Genomic DNA, 18,421 nt, shown 5'->3' on the forward strand with positions numbered 1-18,421 from the left:
TATCATTTGGCTTCCACATTTAGAGAGACACCATGAATATATGTGGGTATTAGGATAGAATTAGAATTTTACCAAATGAGAAAGCACCACATGAAGCCTACAGAATGGGAAAAAAAAATACTTACCAACTCATCATCTCATATCCAAAATATATAAAGAACTCTAGAGAGTCGATGTCCAAAACCTAATTTAAACCTGGGGTACAGATCTAAACAAAAGTCTCAACAGAGGAAACTCAAAGAGCTGACTTCCAGGCCTAGTTGAAGGTAGAGTTACATAATTAGAGACACATATGTCATTTGGGAGAGTCTTCATGGCCTCTTCCTATGGATGCAACCAGAAAGTAAATTCTGATTCTTCTTGTCCTTCTGTACCACTTTAGACTAACATTTCAATGTGCCAGAAACAAGTACATGTCTATGAAAGGAGGGTGGAAACAAATCGAAGGCACAACGCTTGAGACGTGACTCATGATGCACTTAGCATTTTTAATTCAGCAATTTGTTTTCAGCGCATTTTCTTTATAGGAGGAATCATCATTCCCCCTGCAATTTTTAGATAAAATGATATGCCTCTGAGCTCATAAATGCTTTTCCCACCACCAAATTAGGGGTCAATAGTTTCGAAATTTGAATCAGTTTTCTAAGTCCAATTCCTTCACTATTTCTTGTGTTGCCTTCATTCTCTGACATCACTCTCTACTCATATGAGCGAGGCCCGCAAGCTTGAGGACATCCACCATTTCTTCCTGTTCTCTTTTTCTCCTTCCTTCTCCAGCATCACAGTCTGGGGACAGCACAGAGATGGTGACTGACTGGGGAAAGGGTGAGGCCCATTCTGAACTTCAGGCTCAGCTTCTCATTGACTGGGGGCTTGAAGGTAAAGTTTTGCAAAAGAGCAGTGAAGAATATGAATAGCTCAGACCTGGCCAATTGTTCTCCCAGGCAGGCTCTCTTTCCTGTGGGACCAAAACAGAAAATGAGTCACTTTCTTAGCTGATTTTGGTGCATGGAGAGACTGATGTCCACTGCTTTTAACTGCAAATAATGAGCTGACCGTGAGCTTTGTGTCCATCTGATTATGTCTACCACCTTCCTGATTTGGCCATTAGAGCCTCATTCAAGGTGGCATTTCTGGACCTTGGCCCAACAATATGTCCCAGACGTGTATTTTCACCTTGCCATTTTTCCACGTATCCTGTTCCCTTGCATTGATTAATGTGATGGTAACACCTTGGCAGGAAGCATTCACATAACTCTGGAAACCTTTGCTCTAGGTCATGTCACACCATACACACATGCACACGGTATATTTATCTACATGTGTCTATAGATATGTATTTACAGGGCAGTCTCTCTAGTGAATAGGTATGTTTACACAGGTAATCCCTGACGGTCCAGGACAACCCTAGGACACCACTGTTTTTTCCCTCAGTGAGCATCCTCACCATGTATCCCAACAGCATTGCAGATTTCCACATAGTATCTAATCTATCTTTAAGCCCACATCTGTGTAGATGTGTTTGTGTGTATGTGTGCCCATTGTGTGTACACAGGTGTGCACATATGTATAGACTTTAGTGGCCAGCAATGTGAGCTTATGCTCAAGTGCCATCCAATATATTTATGTATGTATTTATTTTGGAGGCAGTGTCCCGGGCAACCAGGCCAGTGAGTAAGTGAGTGCCAGGGTCCTCTTGTCTCTGGCCATCGAGCAGAATGAGAACAAGCATATGCTGACATACGCAGGTTTCTCTGGGGCTTCTGGGGATCCAATCAGGATATTATGCTCATAAGACAAGCAATTTACCAGCTGAGTTACTATGTCAGGTACCTTGAGTAACTTGTTACTAGATTCCTTTATTCCTAAATCATACATGTTGAGTGAGAGAAAGAAAAGAGCAAGAGTAATAATGTAAAATCGGAAGGAAAGTCAAAAGCCTCAGAATAGCTGTTCTGACTAGGAAGCAGTTTACTGAGACGTACAGACTGGTTCTGGGCAAAAGCTTTTTTGAGTGGCATTGATTTCCATTTTTCCCACTCTCCAACTTGTCAAAGGTCATTTGGCACTATGAGTTATTGCGAATCACACTAATACTAGTAGCACATGAAGTGTACAAAGTCTATCCCTTGACAATACCAACCAGTATGGATGCTGGTGTCAGAATTGACACTAGAGAAGAAAAATTCCTTATTTCCTCTTTTCCTTTCCTATCCTTTTCTCTTTTTCCTCTTCCTCACTTGTTCTCTCTCTCTCTCTCTCTCTCTCTCTCTCTCTCTCTCTCTCTCTCTCTCTCTCTTTCTCTCTCTCTTCTCTCTCCCTAGTAGTTGCTGAATCTTGGGTCTTGCATATTCTAGAAAGTATGCCTTCACTGAGCTACACCACTTTATCTCTTTTAAGCATTTAAGACAGGATCTCTCTAATTTTCCCTGGATGCATTTCTCCTCAGCATCACATTTTAAATCAATTACATTTGACTGTGAGATTGCATCCTTTGAAAATAACTTGGGACACTAAAAAATCTTATGAAGGAGTTCCATAACACCTTAGAAGAGAGGGAGCACATTATACATGTCTATTCTTACTTTTTGAAGAAAAAATGAGGAAAGTTGAAACACCAAGATAGGGAAATGGGGTTCTGAATTGGGGACAAGGCCAGGCAATGCAGGACTTCAACCAAACACAAAATGGAGTCACAGTGGTCAATCTGGAGATGTTTTCATTGAAACAGAAGATTATGGGATGAGAGGAGGAAATGGCTGGGTGGAGCTCTGAACCCTCTCCTGCTCATCAAAACTCACCCATTGAGAAAGGCAGGAAGGATTCTCTCTTCTTAAACTGTCCATTCTCCAAAAAGTGCTCTGGATTGAAGGTTTCTGGAGTGGCCCACTTTTGGGGGTCACTGTGTAGTGCAGTCAGGTTTGTTAGAAGCATGGTACCCTAAAAATGACGGTAAAGAGTCATGCTTCGATATATGGAGCAGACCTTAATGGAAGTAAATGTAGATACTTCCTGAGCTCTCATGCATGCCTCTCCCCACTTAGTACCTTCTCCTTTGTCGAGATAACTTTGCATTGACTGTGAGTGCCTTCTGGGGATATTCTAGTCCATTAGGTTGCTCTTTAATGCTGAATACAAGTTTCTGGGAAGAAGTTTGTACATGTCTAGGGAAAGACATGTTAGCGTCCAAAGAATAATGAGGCACCTCTTACTGTGAGGACCTGGGCAAGGAAATTATGAGCCTTCCTTCTCTGTTTTTCCATTCTCAACCCTCAGTGCGTGGGAGTCTGATCTCAGTTCTCTGGGTTAGGAGCGAATCAAGAAAGCAGTGTTTGCAAGCTTATTCCATCAGGCTTCCTGGCATGGTGCTTGGGCTCTCCAGAGTGTGCCTTTTATCACACTGAATCACCCAACCTAGCAGTGACTTTACCCATTCTTTCGAACTCTCTTGACTTTGTCATGTCCATTCCTGAATCCAAGAACAACCTCAGTGCATTTTAGACCCACATCTGCTGCACAGCTAACAGTGAAATGTGCCATGAACATGATGTCTCTCACCTCTTATATTACACACTCTATAGTATGCTTTCATCATCTTATGCTAGTATCTGTAAACACATATCCAGAGTTAATCAACGAATGGCAGCAGAATTTCCCTGACTGGGGATAGAACCGTCTTTTGTCGTGTGGAGGGTATGTTTCAGGAAACTCTATGCAGAGATCTTGAGACTCCTGGGAGATGTGATGGGGAGGCAGTCTATAAAGAGAGGGGTTTTAACATAGATTCATAGAGAAACATCAGAGGACATCTTTTAAATGTCAAAATACTGCAAGCCCTATGGAGGAAGCATAGGCTGATCAGAAAAATCAGAACAGATTTGGTCCCAGATTCCCCACTATGTTTAATAGTAGAGAGATTTGATGTAAATCTAATTTACTTAAGCCTCACTTTCTAATCTCAAACATGAAATGGATAGTTATTCGGAATAGCGAATAAGACCATGTAAAGTAGTTGAGAGTCAACATCACACAAATATCACTTAGAAACTGTTGACCCTCTGTCCCTTTCTAATAATGCATTCTCTCCTCATTTGACAGCAATCATTTATATGTAAATTATAAGCCTGTGGTTCGCTGATTTAGAAACAAGAGTCTCACTGTCATGGTAGCACAAGTGCCTCAAGTTTCGCTCTCATTTCTAACTCAGTGTTTCAAGGCCTGTGTAGCAGCATTTTTTTTTGCCCAAGCCTGCAGTCCTTCGTCTTGAGAGCTGCTCTCTCAGGTATCATCTAGCAGAGAACTGCTGGCTGTGTTAGCCCACATTAGCACGGGAAGATGCTAGGATGCCTTTAGCCAACAAAACCAGGCTTTGCCTAAACTTGGGCAAGGACTCTTCTTTCCCCACTGTATATGTAGATATCTGTTTAGATGCTTGGAGGAAAACTAGTATTTTAGCAGGTATATTATCTTTCTGCCCAGTTTAAATGATCTCTTGAGCAAGGAATGTATGTCACATTTAGTTTACTTTTAGGATGAGGTAAACAATTGTCAGAGGTATCCAAGCCTGGGAGAGCATAGTTACCTTTGGCAAGTGGAATCCATTCAAACTGGTGTCCTTTGAGACTTCCCTGGGAACATTCACAGGGATGATGTTACCCATTCTCTGCACCTCATGGACGACAGCATTGGTGTAGGGCATGGACTCTCGGTCGGCCAGGCTTGCCTGTCTCTTCTGGCCAATCACTCTATCAATCTCAGCCTGTACTTTTTCTGAAAGAAAACAGGAGATCCTATTAATTTTCAAATTTGGTTCTTTCTTCTTAAGAGATCTAATAATCTACATGGGAAGTAGAAAAAGACAAGATCTCCTGAGTAAATTGGGAGCATGGGGACTTTGGGGGAGGGTTGAAGATGGGAGGGGTGAGGCAGGGAGGGGAGCAGAGAAAAATATAGAGCTCAATAAAAATCAATTTAAAAAAGGCAAAAAAAGCAAAAAAAAATGAAGCAGTCTTGCTCTGATTTTATTCTAGTAACCTAGCTGTATAGATGTTTCCTTAACCCTTTAAAAGATTGATTTAAAGGACAAATCCACAATTCAGTGATATTTCTCTGAGCCTACAACATAATCCTAACTTTCCTAAATGGAATAGCGGTGTTAACATGGCTAACCTCAGAGAAGTACCTAGTCTGGTATGAGTAAGTTCCTTTCCCAAAATGTATTGCAAACAATTCACATTCACGCTTCATAGTCCTAGAGCCTGAGGATGCTTAGTGCAGGGCCCCAAGATGTTTCTTATCTGGTATGAACGAGTTTCTGTCTCATTGATGTGAAAGCTTCACTGAATCCTCATGTCACAGGGAGAAATAAGTCTCCGATTCTTCTTTTATAAAAAGTTTATACTTTTTATAATAGTATATTTCTGTCAGGGGAGGGTGTCTCATGGCACAAGAGTGGAGGTCAGAGGACAGCTGGGGGAGATGCATGTTTCTCATCTTGTACCATGTGAGTTTTGGGAACTGCACTCATGACAATGGTGAAGTAGCAAGATCCTCTACCTCTTGTGCTGTCTCTCTGGCTTCTCTGCTACCTCTTTTACAGGCGATTATTCCCTTCATAGGACCAATCATCTTCTAACACCATACCACTGGTAATTAAATTGCAACAAGTGGATTCATAGAGAACACACGAATATTCAGACCACAGCACATATGTAGACTCTCATTTCTCAAGGAGATACAGTAGCTTGGACAGTGGATAGCAAGAAGTCGCTGCACAACATTGCTGAAGAAATCCTTTAGATTTCAGTTTCCACATCTGATTAATGAAAATAACTGAGCCTTATCTTAAGGATGTCTTGAAATCTATATGAACAGATAGAATTATAATAAGGAATGATAATGGTTGTTATCTTTCTTCCAATATGCTCATGGAGCTTAATCAGTTATCCAGCTAAAAAGTCAATCTCCTGGATTCCTATTGGTATTTTGTGATATTTTGAAGCTGTTAATCTAGAAGTCAAGTATGTATTCTAACTCAGTAGAATTAATACTTAAAAAGATTATTCTCCAGCCACATACATATTTTAAGTGAAATTCAGTATGCATATAAATAAATAGAGGTACACATCTGCATTTTGAATAAAAAAAGAAAAATACTTGGGCATGGAGGATAGTTCAGTCAGTAAAGCAAGCTTGCAGACCTGAGTCTGATTCTTACAATTCTAGTAAAAAAGTTGGATATGGTGGCACTCACTTCTAATCCCTGGGCGCTACAGAGTTGATGGCAGACAGATCCCCATGGATTAGTGGTCAAGCAGTGTAGGTTATTTGAGAAGCTCCTGGTGCATGAGAGACCCTGTCTCCAAATTGGATAGTCCCTGAGGAATGATAATTTGAAGCTGTGCTATGGCTTCCACATGTACAAACACACACACACACACACACACTCACACACATGCATACACACATGCAAACACACACACGAAGGGGTAGTTCTTTGAACAAATTTTTCTTTACCACATGGGAAGCACTCTGATTTTCTATATCCAAATTTAATCTTACTGTAAAAACCATTGGCCTGTATAAACTAACTTGATTTTATACCTCATAGATAAACTGTTACTCAATATTTGAAAAACAGAACAAACAAGAAAAATGTTCCTACCCTCAGATCAATAAACTTTTCTACAATCTGAAGGCATACACATAATAGCATGGACCACTCTCCCTGATGAATGCCAGTCACTGGAGAAAGGAACAATGCATACAGCATAGACATGGAAGAGTATCTGGTCATGTCTGGAGGAAAACAACAGTAATTCTCCAGTTATCAAACCATGAAGAGATCTGAAATGACTTCAGGAGGTAGTACCTGAGAAGATTCTTCTAGAATGGGTAAAGACTGTGATAGAACACTCTTGATATCATGGCTCCGAGGCAAGAATTAGAAGAATAAGGACAGGGCCACGAGAGGACATAGAGTGTAAGAAGGGCACCACCCAGGTAGGGTGGGGTTGAAGTGAAAAGGCAGAAAGGTGACATCACAGTGCATTGAACACCAGAACAGAGTTTGAACAGAATTCAGGGGCAATGGGAAGGCCTACTGACAATGGAAGAGGAACCTGAATGGATGCACTTTGTAAATGTCTCAGTCCTGAGAGAACATGGAGAGGAAATGCCTGTTACCCAGGGCACATTGCCTCACAGCTATGGCCCTTCTTCTCACTTCAACATGTTCTCTTCTGGTGCCATTTAAGACATGGCTTCCAGAATTCTGCTTTGTCCAGTGAGGTCACCACATGTTCACCTTGGACATCTGGATAGACTGCCATGTAGAGCAGAGCCCAGCGCAGGGTCGTGGATGTTGTCTCAGTTCCAGCAAAGAAGAGGTCTAGAGTGCTCGTGATGAGGTTTTCTTCATTGAAACTTGTAGTCTTCTCTGGGTACTGGAAAAGACAGCGTGTCCTTGTTTAGTCAGAAGATTTGTGATTTCTCAATACATGCTTTCTGATGCTAGTGATCATATTTGAAGAAGGCATTTAAAATGATATTCCCCTTGACCTTCTCAGCCAGTAGCTATTTCATGAGCTATCTATTGTTTCCGAGGCAACAATACAGACACCAGCAGATCAGGACTTCGTCACCCTGACGTATGAGTTCAATAGGACACATTTCAACTGATATTACTGTGATCTCCTTAGAAAACATTTCCTGTTCCAAGTGCTGGAGGCTAATCAAAAGTTTCTGGTACTCAGGTGGATGAATAGCAAGACAACTATTTTCTTGTGACTTTATCTTTGCAAAAGCTTTAGTAGGATGATAACAGAACAGGATAAAGACACACACACACACATATTTAACTTCCAGTATCAGCCACATCACTAAGTCACTCTGTGACCTAAGAGGTTCACATTACCTTTATCTGCTTCAGTTTATAAGAAGAGAATAATGCTCATATTTTAACATGCCATGTCAAACTGTAGGAGATACAGCAGACATATCAAATACTCTACAAATGATTTTCGTTGATCTAAGAAGGAATGATCTGTGTTTATTTATTCTTTGATAGCCCCATTAATCTTTCATAGGCAAAACCTTGTTTATTCCATCAATTATTCTTTGGGATAAAATTTCATCTTCAGTAACTTTCTATATAATCATCATTCTTTATAATACTCATTATGTTGATGGTCTCACACCTGCACTCCATATAGTGAATTATTTGCCCCTTTTCCTTGAGCTATAATATTGCTACTATTGATACTATACCAGGAGGATGAACTGTGCTAGAACATGGGAAAATTTTACTAATGGGTTCCCCTGGGCAGAGAAGGAATCCATCTTCTAATGAGTCAAATTTCATAGGAAGGATTTAGTGATGTGTATTTTCTAGGAGTCTACTGAGATCAGAACATTAAAAATAGTGGTATAGTTTGGTTTTAAACTGATCACCATATGCTCAAGTTTTGATTACTTCGTTCCTAGTTGCTGGGACTCTTTTAGGATGTACTGGAACGTTGGCAGGTGGGGCTCAGCTGGAGGAAAGAAGTCACTAGAAAGCCTGTGGTTGTATCAAAGCCCTGGGTCCTGCCTAATTTCTGCTTCCTGATCTACCATGACAGAAACAGGCACAACCACATCTTTTTCTCATGTTTTCTCTTTCATGATGGACCAACACCCCTTGAAAATATGAGACAAAATAAACCATGAGCCTCTTAAAATGCTTCTGCATATCTTGTCACAAGATGCAAATGTATCAAATAAATCCATTCAACTGCTTTCTGTCTGCTTGGGTATGATAGGATGGGAGATTATGGGAAGGCAGATGACCCACCCAGACTCTAGCATTCAGTTGAACTTTGCTTGTGTCTTACAGTTGGGGCTGAGTGGGGGTGAATGATTGGCCTTAGAAGAAATCATCAAAAACAGAACTCTGATGTTAAATAGCTACTTTCACTTTGTATGTAATTCCTACATGAATAAAAGGCAAATGAAAAGTAAAAGTCAATGGGAGCAATGAAAGGGAAGTATCTACCATTTACAGGTAGGAAGCCATTTATTTCTAATGACAGCATAAGTTAATATTAATACTATTTTCACTCACAGGGGGTAGGGTATGTGAAGCAATGATGTCCAAAGATGTTTATATCTTCATTTTTGGAACATTTGCATACTTCCTGAAAATCTAAAATAGGCTGTGTAGATAATTTGAGAGGGTACAATTATTTTGAAACTATCTTTAAGAGAAGGTGCTTGAGGAACACAATCAAATAGATAACAGGAAAAGAGATGCTACAATTTTGGAATTGAAGACAGAAAAAGAACCAAAGCAAAAGACATCAGTGCCCTCATAGTCAGTTGTGGTGGTGCTCATCTTTAATCCCAGAACTAAAGAGGAAGAGGCAGGAGGGTTTCTGTGTGTTTAAGACCAGCCTGGTCTACAGGGTGAGTTGCAGGTCAGCCAGTGCTACATAAGGCAAACTTGTCTTGAAAAACAAAGGAAAATGTAAGCAAGCAAGCAAACACACAAAAATATTGTAAGCTTTAGGAGCATGGAAATACAGAGTCATATAGTTCCAATAGTCTTTTAAAAAACGTTATGTGGCCGAAAGGAAGAACATATCATGAGAACTGTAAGAGAATAAAGCTGTGTCATGTTAAAGCACTAACTTTGCGGTAGCCTGCTGCCTGATCACTTGACAACTATTAAACCATTACATTGTCTTTAAGAAGAAGACACAGGAACATCTTCCCGACCTTTGTCATTTCCGTGAGGAAAGCATCAATGAAGTCTCTTGGCTCATCAGGATTCCAGTCCCTCCGGTGATTGTCAATTATAGAAGAAACAAACGATTTCAGTTTTTCCCAGTTTCTGAAAACTGTTTGGTGTGATCCAGGAAGATATTTCATTATCCATGGGAAAATATTGTAGAGCTGATTGGGAAAAACAACGCAGTCAATGGGATACCAAGATGTCACTTTACAAGGTTTAAAGCTATAGTCTTGTGTTTCCCTTTTTTTCTTACTGTGAAATTGTGGGGCCAGCTTCTCTTTTCCATCTCATTTATTTCTACTCTGATGTGCAAAGTGTATTCGGCTTCAGAACACTTCTTTCTAGCCTCGCTGCCTGTTATCTGCTACATAACACCATCTCTATCTGGATATTAGAAGTGCATTCAACACTTTTATTGATTATACTATTAATTCCATTACAGCTTAGTTATTAGTGATGGCAGCCCTGAATTTGAGGAGGAAACAGATATGGAGATGAGTAAAAATAAATCCACTTTGGGGTACATTATGGAGAATCCATGCATAGGAACAGAAATTCTTCAAGAGAAAAAATGAGCTTTTGAAGGACCAGATTCTGTGCTTCAGATTCATTCTCTCTGTAAGCATTATGAACCCAAAATATAATAAAGTCAAAACATCCACAACTGCTATCTGCACACACTCCAGGAGAGTGTCCAAGAAAACACAGAGTGTGACACAGAAATACAAGAAATATGTAAATACAAGCAGGTTTGAAGGCTATTAAAAATCATGAACTCCTGAATTAATGCATTCACAGGTACTGAAACAAGTACAATGCTACATAAAAGCTGAAAAGTTTTCTACAAAATATGATCAGTGTCTTGGAGGCTATAAGAAAGCAGATGAATACAATAAAGGACCCGGGGAAGAAAGTCAACACTAGAAAGAAAAAACAGCAAAATGAATGAGAAAATCAATAAATTGATTGAAAAGATCAACAAATAGGAAGATACTGAACACTTCAGCAAGAAACTGAGGTTTTGCTTTAAAAAATGGAAATGGTGAAAATAAATAGCTCAATGAGTCAATAACACAGTAAAATCTATCACCAACAGACTAAACTATGCAGAAGACTATCTATCAGGAATGGAGCCCAATGTTGAGGATACGCTTCATTCATTCCATTAGGGAATAATGGGCATGAGCATATTGTCTAAGAACTCAGAGAGACAATCAGAAACTGGACCTCAGCAGCCACAGGATTGCAGGGTCACAGATAAGAAAACAAAGTTATGGGATAAAAAAAATAGGTGCATAGAGAATAATTTTAATGAATTTATAACAGACATTTTCCCCAAATATAGAGACAGAAATAGATTTTCAAAGACAAGTGGTATTTAGACCTTTAAAATAAACACTCCAGAGGAAAGCACTTCTGTGATTTGTTAAATATGTCAAAAAATACAAAAGCTTTTCTGATTGATTTAAGTTTGAAGTCAACTTTGTTATCAATTAGTGTGGCCACACCTGCTTGTTTCTTGGGTCCATTTGCTTGATAAGCCTTTTCCCAGCCCTTTACTTTGAGTAGGTGCCTGTCTTTGTGGTTGAGGTGTGTTTCTTGTAAACAGCAGAATGTTGGATCCTGTTTTCGTATCCAATCTTTTAGCCTGTGCCTTTTTATAGGTGAGTTGAGTCCATTGACATTAAGTGATATTAATGACCAGTGGTTGTTAACTCTGGTCACTTTTTTAGTAGTAGAGTTTGTATGTTTCCCTTCTTTGAGTTGTGCTGGTGAAGGGTCTCTAGATGTTTGAGTTATTGTCTTCATCAGGATGAAGTCTCAATTCTGAATATCTATGCCCCTAATATAAAAGCACCCACGTACGTAAAAGAAACATTCCTAAAACTCAAGGCTGCCATCAAACGGCACACACTAATAGTAGGAGACGTCAACACTCCTCTCTCACCAATGGACAGGTCAATCAGACAGAAACCTAATAGAGAAATAAGAGAATTAATGGAGGTAATGAATCAAATGGACTTAACAGACATCTATAGAACATTCCACCGAAATAGGAAAGAATATACCTTCTTCTCGGCAGCTCATGGAACCTTCTCGAAAACTGACCACATACTCGGTAACAAAGCAAACTTCCACAGTTACAAAAACAAATATTCGTAACCTCCTGCGTCTTATCAGACCACCATGGATTAAAGTTCGAATTCAACAACAATGCTACCCCCAGAAAGCCTACAAACTCATGGAAACTGAACAGTCAACTTCTGAACCACACCTGGATCAAGGAAGAAATAAAGAAAGAAATCAAAGTCTTCCTGAAAATTAATGAAAATAAAGAAACAACCTATTCAAACTTATGGGACACTATGAAAGCAGTCCTGAGAGGAAAGTTCATAGCACTAAGTGCCCACTTAAAGAAAACAGAGAAAGCACACATTGGAGACTTAACAGCCCACCTGAAAGCTCTAGAAAAAAAAGAAGCAGACTCACATAGGAGGAGTAGAAGACTTGAAATAATCAAACTGAGGGCTTAAATCAACAAAATAGAAACACAGAAAACAATCCAAAGAATCAATGAAACAAAAAGCTGGTTCCTAGAGAAAATCAACAAAATTGATAAACCCCTATCCAAACTAATCAAACGGCAGAGAGAGAATATGCAAATTAATAAGATCAAAAATGAAAAGGGGGACATAACCACAGACACAGAGGAAATTCAGAGAATCATTAGATCTTACTACAAAAGCCTGTATAACACAAAACTGGAAAATGTAAAAGAAATGGACACGTTTTTAGATAAATACCATATAACAAAGCTAAACCAGGACCAGGTGAACAATCTAAATAGATCTGTTAGTCGCGAAGAATTAGAAGCTGTCATCAAAAACCTCCCTACCAAAAAAAGCCCAGGACCAGATGGTTTCAATGCAGAATTCTACCAGAACTTCCAAGAAGAGCTTATACCTATACTCCTTAATGTATTTCACAATATAGAAACAGAAGAGTCATTGCCAAATTCCTTTTATGAAGCTACAGTCACTCTGATACCAAAACCAAACAAAGACTCAACCAAGAAAGAGAATTACAGGCCAATCTCACTTATGAACATCGACGCAAAAATCCTCAACAAAATACTGGCAAACGGTATCCAAGAACACATTAGAAAAATTAGCCATTATGATCAAGTAGGCTTCATCCCAGAGATGCAGGGCTGGTTCAACATATGAAAATCTATCAATGTAATCCATCATATAAATAAACTGAAAGAAAAAATCATATGATCATTTCATTAGATGCTGAAAAAGCTTTTGACAAAATTCAAGATTCCTTTATGATAAAACTCTTGGAGAGATTAGGGATACAAGGGTCATACCTAAATATAATAAAAGCTATTTACAGCAAACCGACAGCTAACATCAAACTAAAAGGAGAGAAACTCAAAGCCATCCCACTAAAATCAGGAACACGGCATGGCTGTCCACTCTCTCCATACCTCTTCAATATAGTGCTTGAAGTTTTAGCAATAACAATAAGACAACATAAGGGGATCAAGGGGATTTGAATTGGGAAGGAAGAGGTTAAACTTTCATTATTTGCAGATGATATGATAGTGTACATAAGCGACCCCAAAAACACCACAAAAGAACTCCTAAAGCTGATAAACAGCTTTAGTAATGTGGCAGGATACAAGATCAACTCCAAAAAATCAGTCGCCCTCTTATACACAACGGATATGGAAGCAGAGAGGGAAATCAGAGAAGCATCACCTTTCATGATAGCCATAAATAGCATAAAATATCTTGGGGTAACTCTAACCAAGGAAGTGAAAGATCTATTTGACAAGAACTTTAAGGAATTGAAGAAAGAAATTGAAGGGGATACCAGAAAGTGGAAAGATCTCCCTTGCTCTTGGATTGGGATGATCAAAATAGTAAAAATGGCAATTCTACCAAAGGCAATTTATAGATTCAATGCAATCTCAATCAAGGTCCCATCAAAATTCTTCACAGATCTTGAGAGGACAATAATCAACTTTATATGGAAAAACAAAAAACCCAGGATAGCCAAAACAGTCTTATATAATAAAGGAACTTCTGGAGGCATTAGCATCCCTGACTTCAAACTCTACTACACAGCTACAGTATTGAAAACAGCTTGGTATTGGCATAAAAACAGAGAAGTCGACCAATGGAATCGTATAGAAGACCCAGATTTTAACCCACAAACCTATGAACACCTCATTTTTGATAAAGGAGCTAAAAGTATACAATGGAAGAAAGAGAGCATCTTCTACAAATGGTGCTGGCACAACTGGATGTCAACCTGTAGAAAAATGAAAATTGACCCATATCTATCTCCATGCACAAAACTCAAGTCCAAATGGATCAAAGACCTCAATATCAGTCCAAGCACACTGAACCTGATAGAAGAGAAATTGGGAGGTACCCTACAACAGATGGGCACAGGCGATCGCTTCCTAGGTATAACCCCAGCAGCACAGACATTAAGGTCAACATTGAATAAATGGAACCTACTGAAACTGAGAAGCTTCTGTAAAGCAAAGGACACTGTCGCTAAGACAGAAAGGCAACCCACTAACTGGGAAAAGATCTTCACCAACCCCGCAACAGACAAAGGTCTGATCTCCAAAATATATAAAGAACTCAAGAAACTAGACTTTAAAATGCTAATTAACCCAATTAAAAAATGGGGCACTGATCTGAACAGAGTATTCTCAACAGAAGAATTTCAAATGGCCAAAAGACACTTAAGGTCATGCTCAACCTCCTTAGCGATCAGGGAAATGCAAATCAAAACAACTTTGAGATATCATCTTACACCTGTCAGAATGGCTAAAATCAAAAACACCAATGATAGCCTCTGCTGGAGAGGTTGTGAAGGAAGGGGTTCCCTCATCCATTGCTGGTGGGAATGCAATCTTGTACAACCACTTTGGAAAGCAGTGTTTCTGTTTCTCAGGAAATTCGGGATCAACCTACCCCTGGAACCAGCAATACCACTCCTGGGAATATACCCAAGAGATGCCAAATCATGACAAGGGCATTTGTTCAACTATGTTCATAGCAGTATTATTTGTAATAGCCAGAACCTGGAAACAACCTAGATGCCCTTCAATGGAAGAATGGATGAAGAAAGTGTGGAATATATACACATTAGAGTACTACTCAGCGGTAAAAAACAATGCCTTCTCAAATTTAGCATGTAAATGGATGGAAATAGAAAATACTATCCTGAGTGAGGTAACCCAGACCCAAAAAGATGAACATGGGATGTACTCACTCATAATAGGTTTCTAGCCTTAAATAAAGGTCAGTGAGTCTATAATTGTATATCCTAAGGAAGCTAAATAAGAAGGTGAACCCAAAGAAAAACATATAGCTATCCTACTGGGTAGGGGAAGTAGACAAGATTGCCAGGCAAAAAATCGGGATCTTAAAGGTGGGGTGGGAGGGGGGTAAGGGGAGATGGGGAGAGAAAAGTGAGAAGGGTAGGATGGGGACAACTTGGCGCAACGGGATGATTGGGATAAAGGAAGGTTGGATAGGGGAGCAGGGAAGTACATATCTTAATTAAGGGAGCCATCTTAGGGTTGGGAAGAAACTTGGACCTAAAGGGGCTTCCAGGTGCACAAGGCGAGGTCCCCAGTTATTTCCTGGGGCAGCTGAAGATAGAGAACCTGAAATTATCCTATCCTATAACCATACTGATAAATATTTTGCATATCACCATAGAACCTTCATCTGGTGATGGATGGAGATAGAGACAGAGACCCACACTGGAGCACTGGACTGAGCTCCCAAGGTCTCAATGAGGAGCAGAAGGACGGAGAGGATGAGCAAGGAAGTCAGGACCACGAGGGGTGCACCCACCCACTGAGACAGTGGGGCTGATCTATTGGGAGCTGACCAAGGCCAGCTGGACTGTGACTGAAAAAGCAGGGGATAAAACCGGACTCTCTGAATATGGCGGACAATGAGGGCTGCTGAGAAGCAAAGGACAATGGCACTGGGTTTTTTTTTTTTTTTGATCCTACTTCATGTTCTGGCTTCGTGGGAATCTAGCCAGCTTGGATGTTCACCTTCCTAGACCAGGATGTAGGGGGGAGGACTTTGGACTTTCCACAGGGCAGGGAACCCTGACTGCTTTCAGACTTGAGAGGGAGGGGGAGAGAAGTGGGGAGAGAGGGAGAGGAGTGGGGGGGGGGGACGGGGAGAGGAGTGGGGGGGGGAGGAGAGGGAGGCTGGGAGGAGGCAGAAATTGTTTTTTTCTCAATAAAAAGAAAAGAAAAAAATACAAAAGCTGTAAGGAAAAACATTAACTCATGTGCAAAGTCATAAAAATTAGAGTATTAAAGTTTTTATCATCAATCTCCAAGCCTAGAAAACATGAGAGGACACAGGTTCTCTGAAAGTAATTGTCAAACATGGACCCCATATCCAGAATTGTTATCATTTAAAATTAATGGAAAAAAACATGAATACTTTAGGAAAAGTGAAAATCAGAGCAATTCAGGAGCACTAATCCAACAATACTGAAGGTGTTTGAAGGAGTATTATACACAGAGTAAAAAGAAGGTCAATTATGAGAACACAGGAAAACATAAATTTCAGAAGATGAATGATTGAGAAAATGAGAACTAGGGAAACTTCCATCATATCTAACACAGACATCAAGTAATCCTTTGTAGTAATAGGGAAGAAAGTAAAGTAAAAATGATTTAATCAAGAAGAAAAACAATAAAACCACAGTAGTTAGCTTATATGATACAATAATATGTTGAATGTAAGTGGCTCCAACAAGCTAAAAAGAGACACAGACTAGCTGACCAAATTTAAAACCTAGATCGAAGTTTGTGTTGTTTGTATGAAACACACCTTACAGGTAAGATCGCCACAAATTAAGAATCAAAGAGAAGAAAACAATTTCTAAAACAAATAGAAGTTGAACACGATGACATGGCAATTCTCATATCTGAGTTAAAACACTTTAAAACCAAAAAGTCAGAAACAGTAAAGACATTGCACGCGGGCAACAGCTAATAAATCATGACAACTGCAAACAAAAAGGTATACACACACAGACACACTTTTACATTTGTGATACACATATAATGGAAGCAGAGAATGTATTCCTGAAAGTTGTTCTCTGACTTGTGTGCACCCACACACGTAACAAATGTATACATGCACATAAACGACATAAACTAAGTACGATGTCTTGAAAATGTGGAAAAATACAAAAACACCCGCACACACGCATTCTCCAATGTATATACACGAAGGTAGTGATGGCCTACTGCAGCAGGCCTAGCAGAAGGAAAACCCTTTAGATAACATCAAGCCCTTGTGGGTAATGTCAACATACAACTACCTTAAAGAGTCATGGCATGCCTGATATATGTGAAGTATTCAAGTGGCTATAAGGAGTAGACATGGAAAATTGGCCACTGCTGGAGGTGTCATTTGAACCTCAAATGTGTATATTTTCTTGTTTTAGACTGATTGCATCATGTCAATGGGTATGGGGACAGTGCACTTCTAAATATTTAGTTATATTATATGTTCAGATGCAAATATAAGACAAATGGGTGTGCCAAATGGACACTGATATAAAACTATTATTCATAACTCTTAAAAATAGAACAACTCATTTACCTGACTGTAGATAAAAACAACAACACATTCAGTGAACTTCTGGTCTACAGATAACAAGGAACAGGGTACAAAAAAGAATTTCAATACAAGTAAATATGCTAGAAAGTTCCTTTTGAAGGTGACTAATGTAGGAAGAGAGTAGCAGGGGAGAAAAGAAAGTCCAAGTAAATAATATTATTTCCACTCTCTAAATGATATCAGCATTCCCATAGGCATGTCTATAGACCAATATAAATATCAAAATAGTTCAAATAAATGATAGAAATATTTTGTATATATTAAGATTCTTATAATCAACAAAAACATCAAAATCAGACTTGAAAGATATTTGGATCAAATTCAATATTTCAAATGTTATCATATTAGTTACAAAGTGACACTTGTAATACTCTTCACAGACATGCAAAGAAGAGTGCTTACCTGGCACATCAGTGATGCCTCCAAACATGTGGCCTCATCCAGTAGCCTCAGCATCTCCTGAAACTGACTGTCATGGTACTCAAAACGCTCCCCAAAGGTGACAGAGCAAATGATATTGGAAACTGCATTGTTGATACTGAAGTGAGGGTTGAAAGGCTGTCCTAGGGGTGGGGAGAGGGAGGGATGAGTCCTTCAAAGTTATTCATTTGTTTCTATTTCCTATACTGAATTAATTTGATATGATAGAGGAATACACACTGCAGAAAACTATGGAAGAGGCTCTGGTCAGAGCATACTACATAAAGACTGGCATGCTTCAGGGACTCTGCTAATACTGGGAGGTTCAACTGATGACCAGGCCTTAGGTGCAGCAGTGTGTCCAATGACCATCTGTGTGCCTACCTGCAGATCTCCCAGCTCATGGTCATGGCTAGATGGTCATTGTCTAATTGTCAGTTCAAAGCACAGTGCAGTGACCAGAGCAAGCAATTAAGACATTTAGGAAGAATGTGTTCAGTGAATGAGAGGGCCATAGTCTCTTATAACCTCCCAC

At 39.5% G+C, this 18,421-nt stretch overlaps 1 protein-coding gene across 3 annotated transcripts in view; it reads right to left on the reverse strand.

Annotated features, from left to right (window-relative positions):
* Positions 1-468: 468 nt before the first annotated feature.
* LOC142833849 (cytochrome P450 2J4) overlaps positions 469-18,421 on the reverse strand; it is a 29,305-nt gene continuing 11,352 nt past the window's right edge. For 2 of the 3 annotated variants that reach the window (XM_075945691.1, XM_075945690.1), the window contains 6 exons: positions 17,869-18,029; positions 9,757-9,933; positions 7,307-7,445; positions 4,583-4,770; positions 2,802-2,940; positions 469-958 (listed from right to left, as the gene is read on the reverse strand). In XM_075945691.1, the coding sequence (XP_075801806.1) occupies positions 780-958; positions 2,802-2,940; positions 4,583-4,770; positions 7,307-7,445; positions 9,757-9,933; positions 17,869-18,029 (983 nt within the window). In that variant the 3' untranslated portion in view covers positions 469-779. The remainder of the gene's footprint in view (positions 959-2,801; positions 2,941-4,582; positions 4,771-7,306; positions 7,446-9,756; positions 9,934-17,868; positions 18,030-18,421) is intronic. The other variant, XM_075945692.1, reaches the window with a different exon arrangement.

Source organism: Microtus pennsylvanicus, chromosome 13, assembly GCF_037038515.1.
Source record: "Microtus pennsylvanicus isolate mMicPen1 chromosome 13, mMicPen1.hap1, whole genome shotgun sequence".
Classification (NCBI taxonomy): domain Eukaryota; kingdom Metazoa; phylum Chordata; class Mammalia; order Rodentia; family Cricetidae; genus Microtus; species Microtus pennsylvanicus.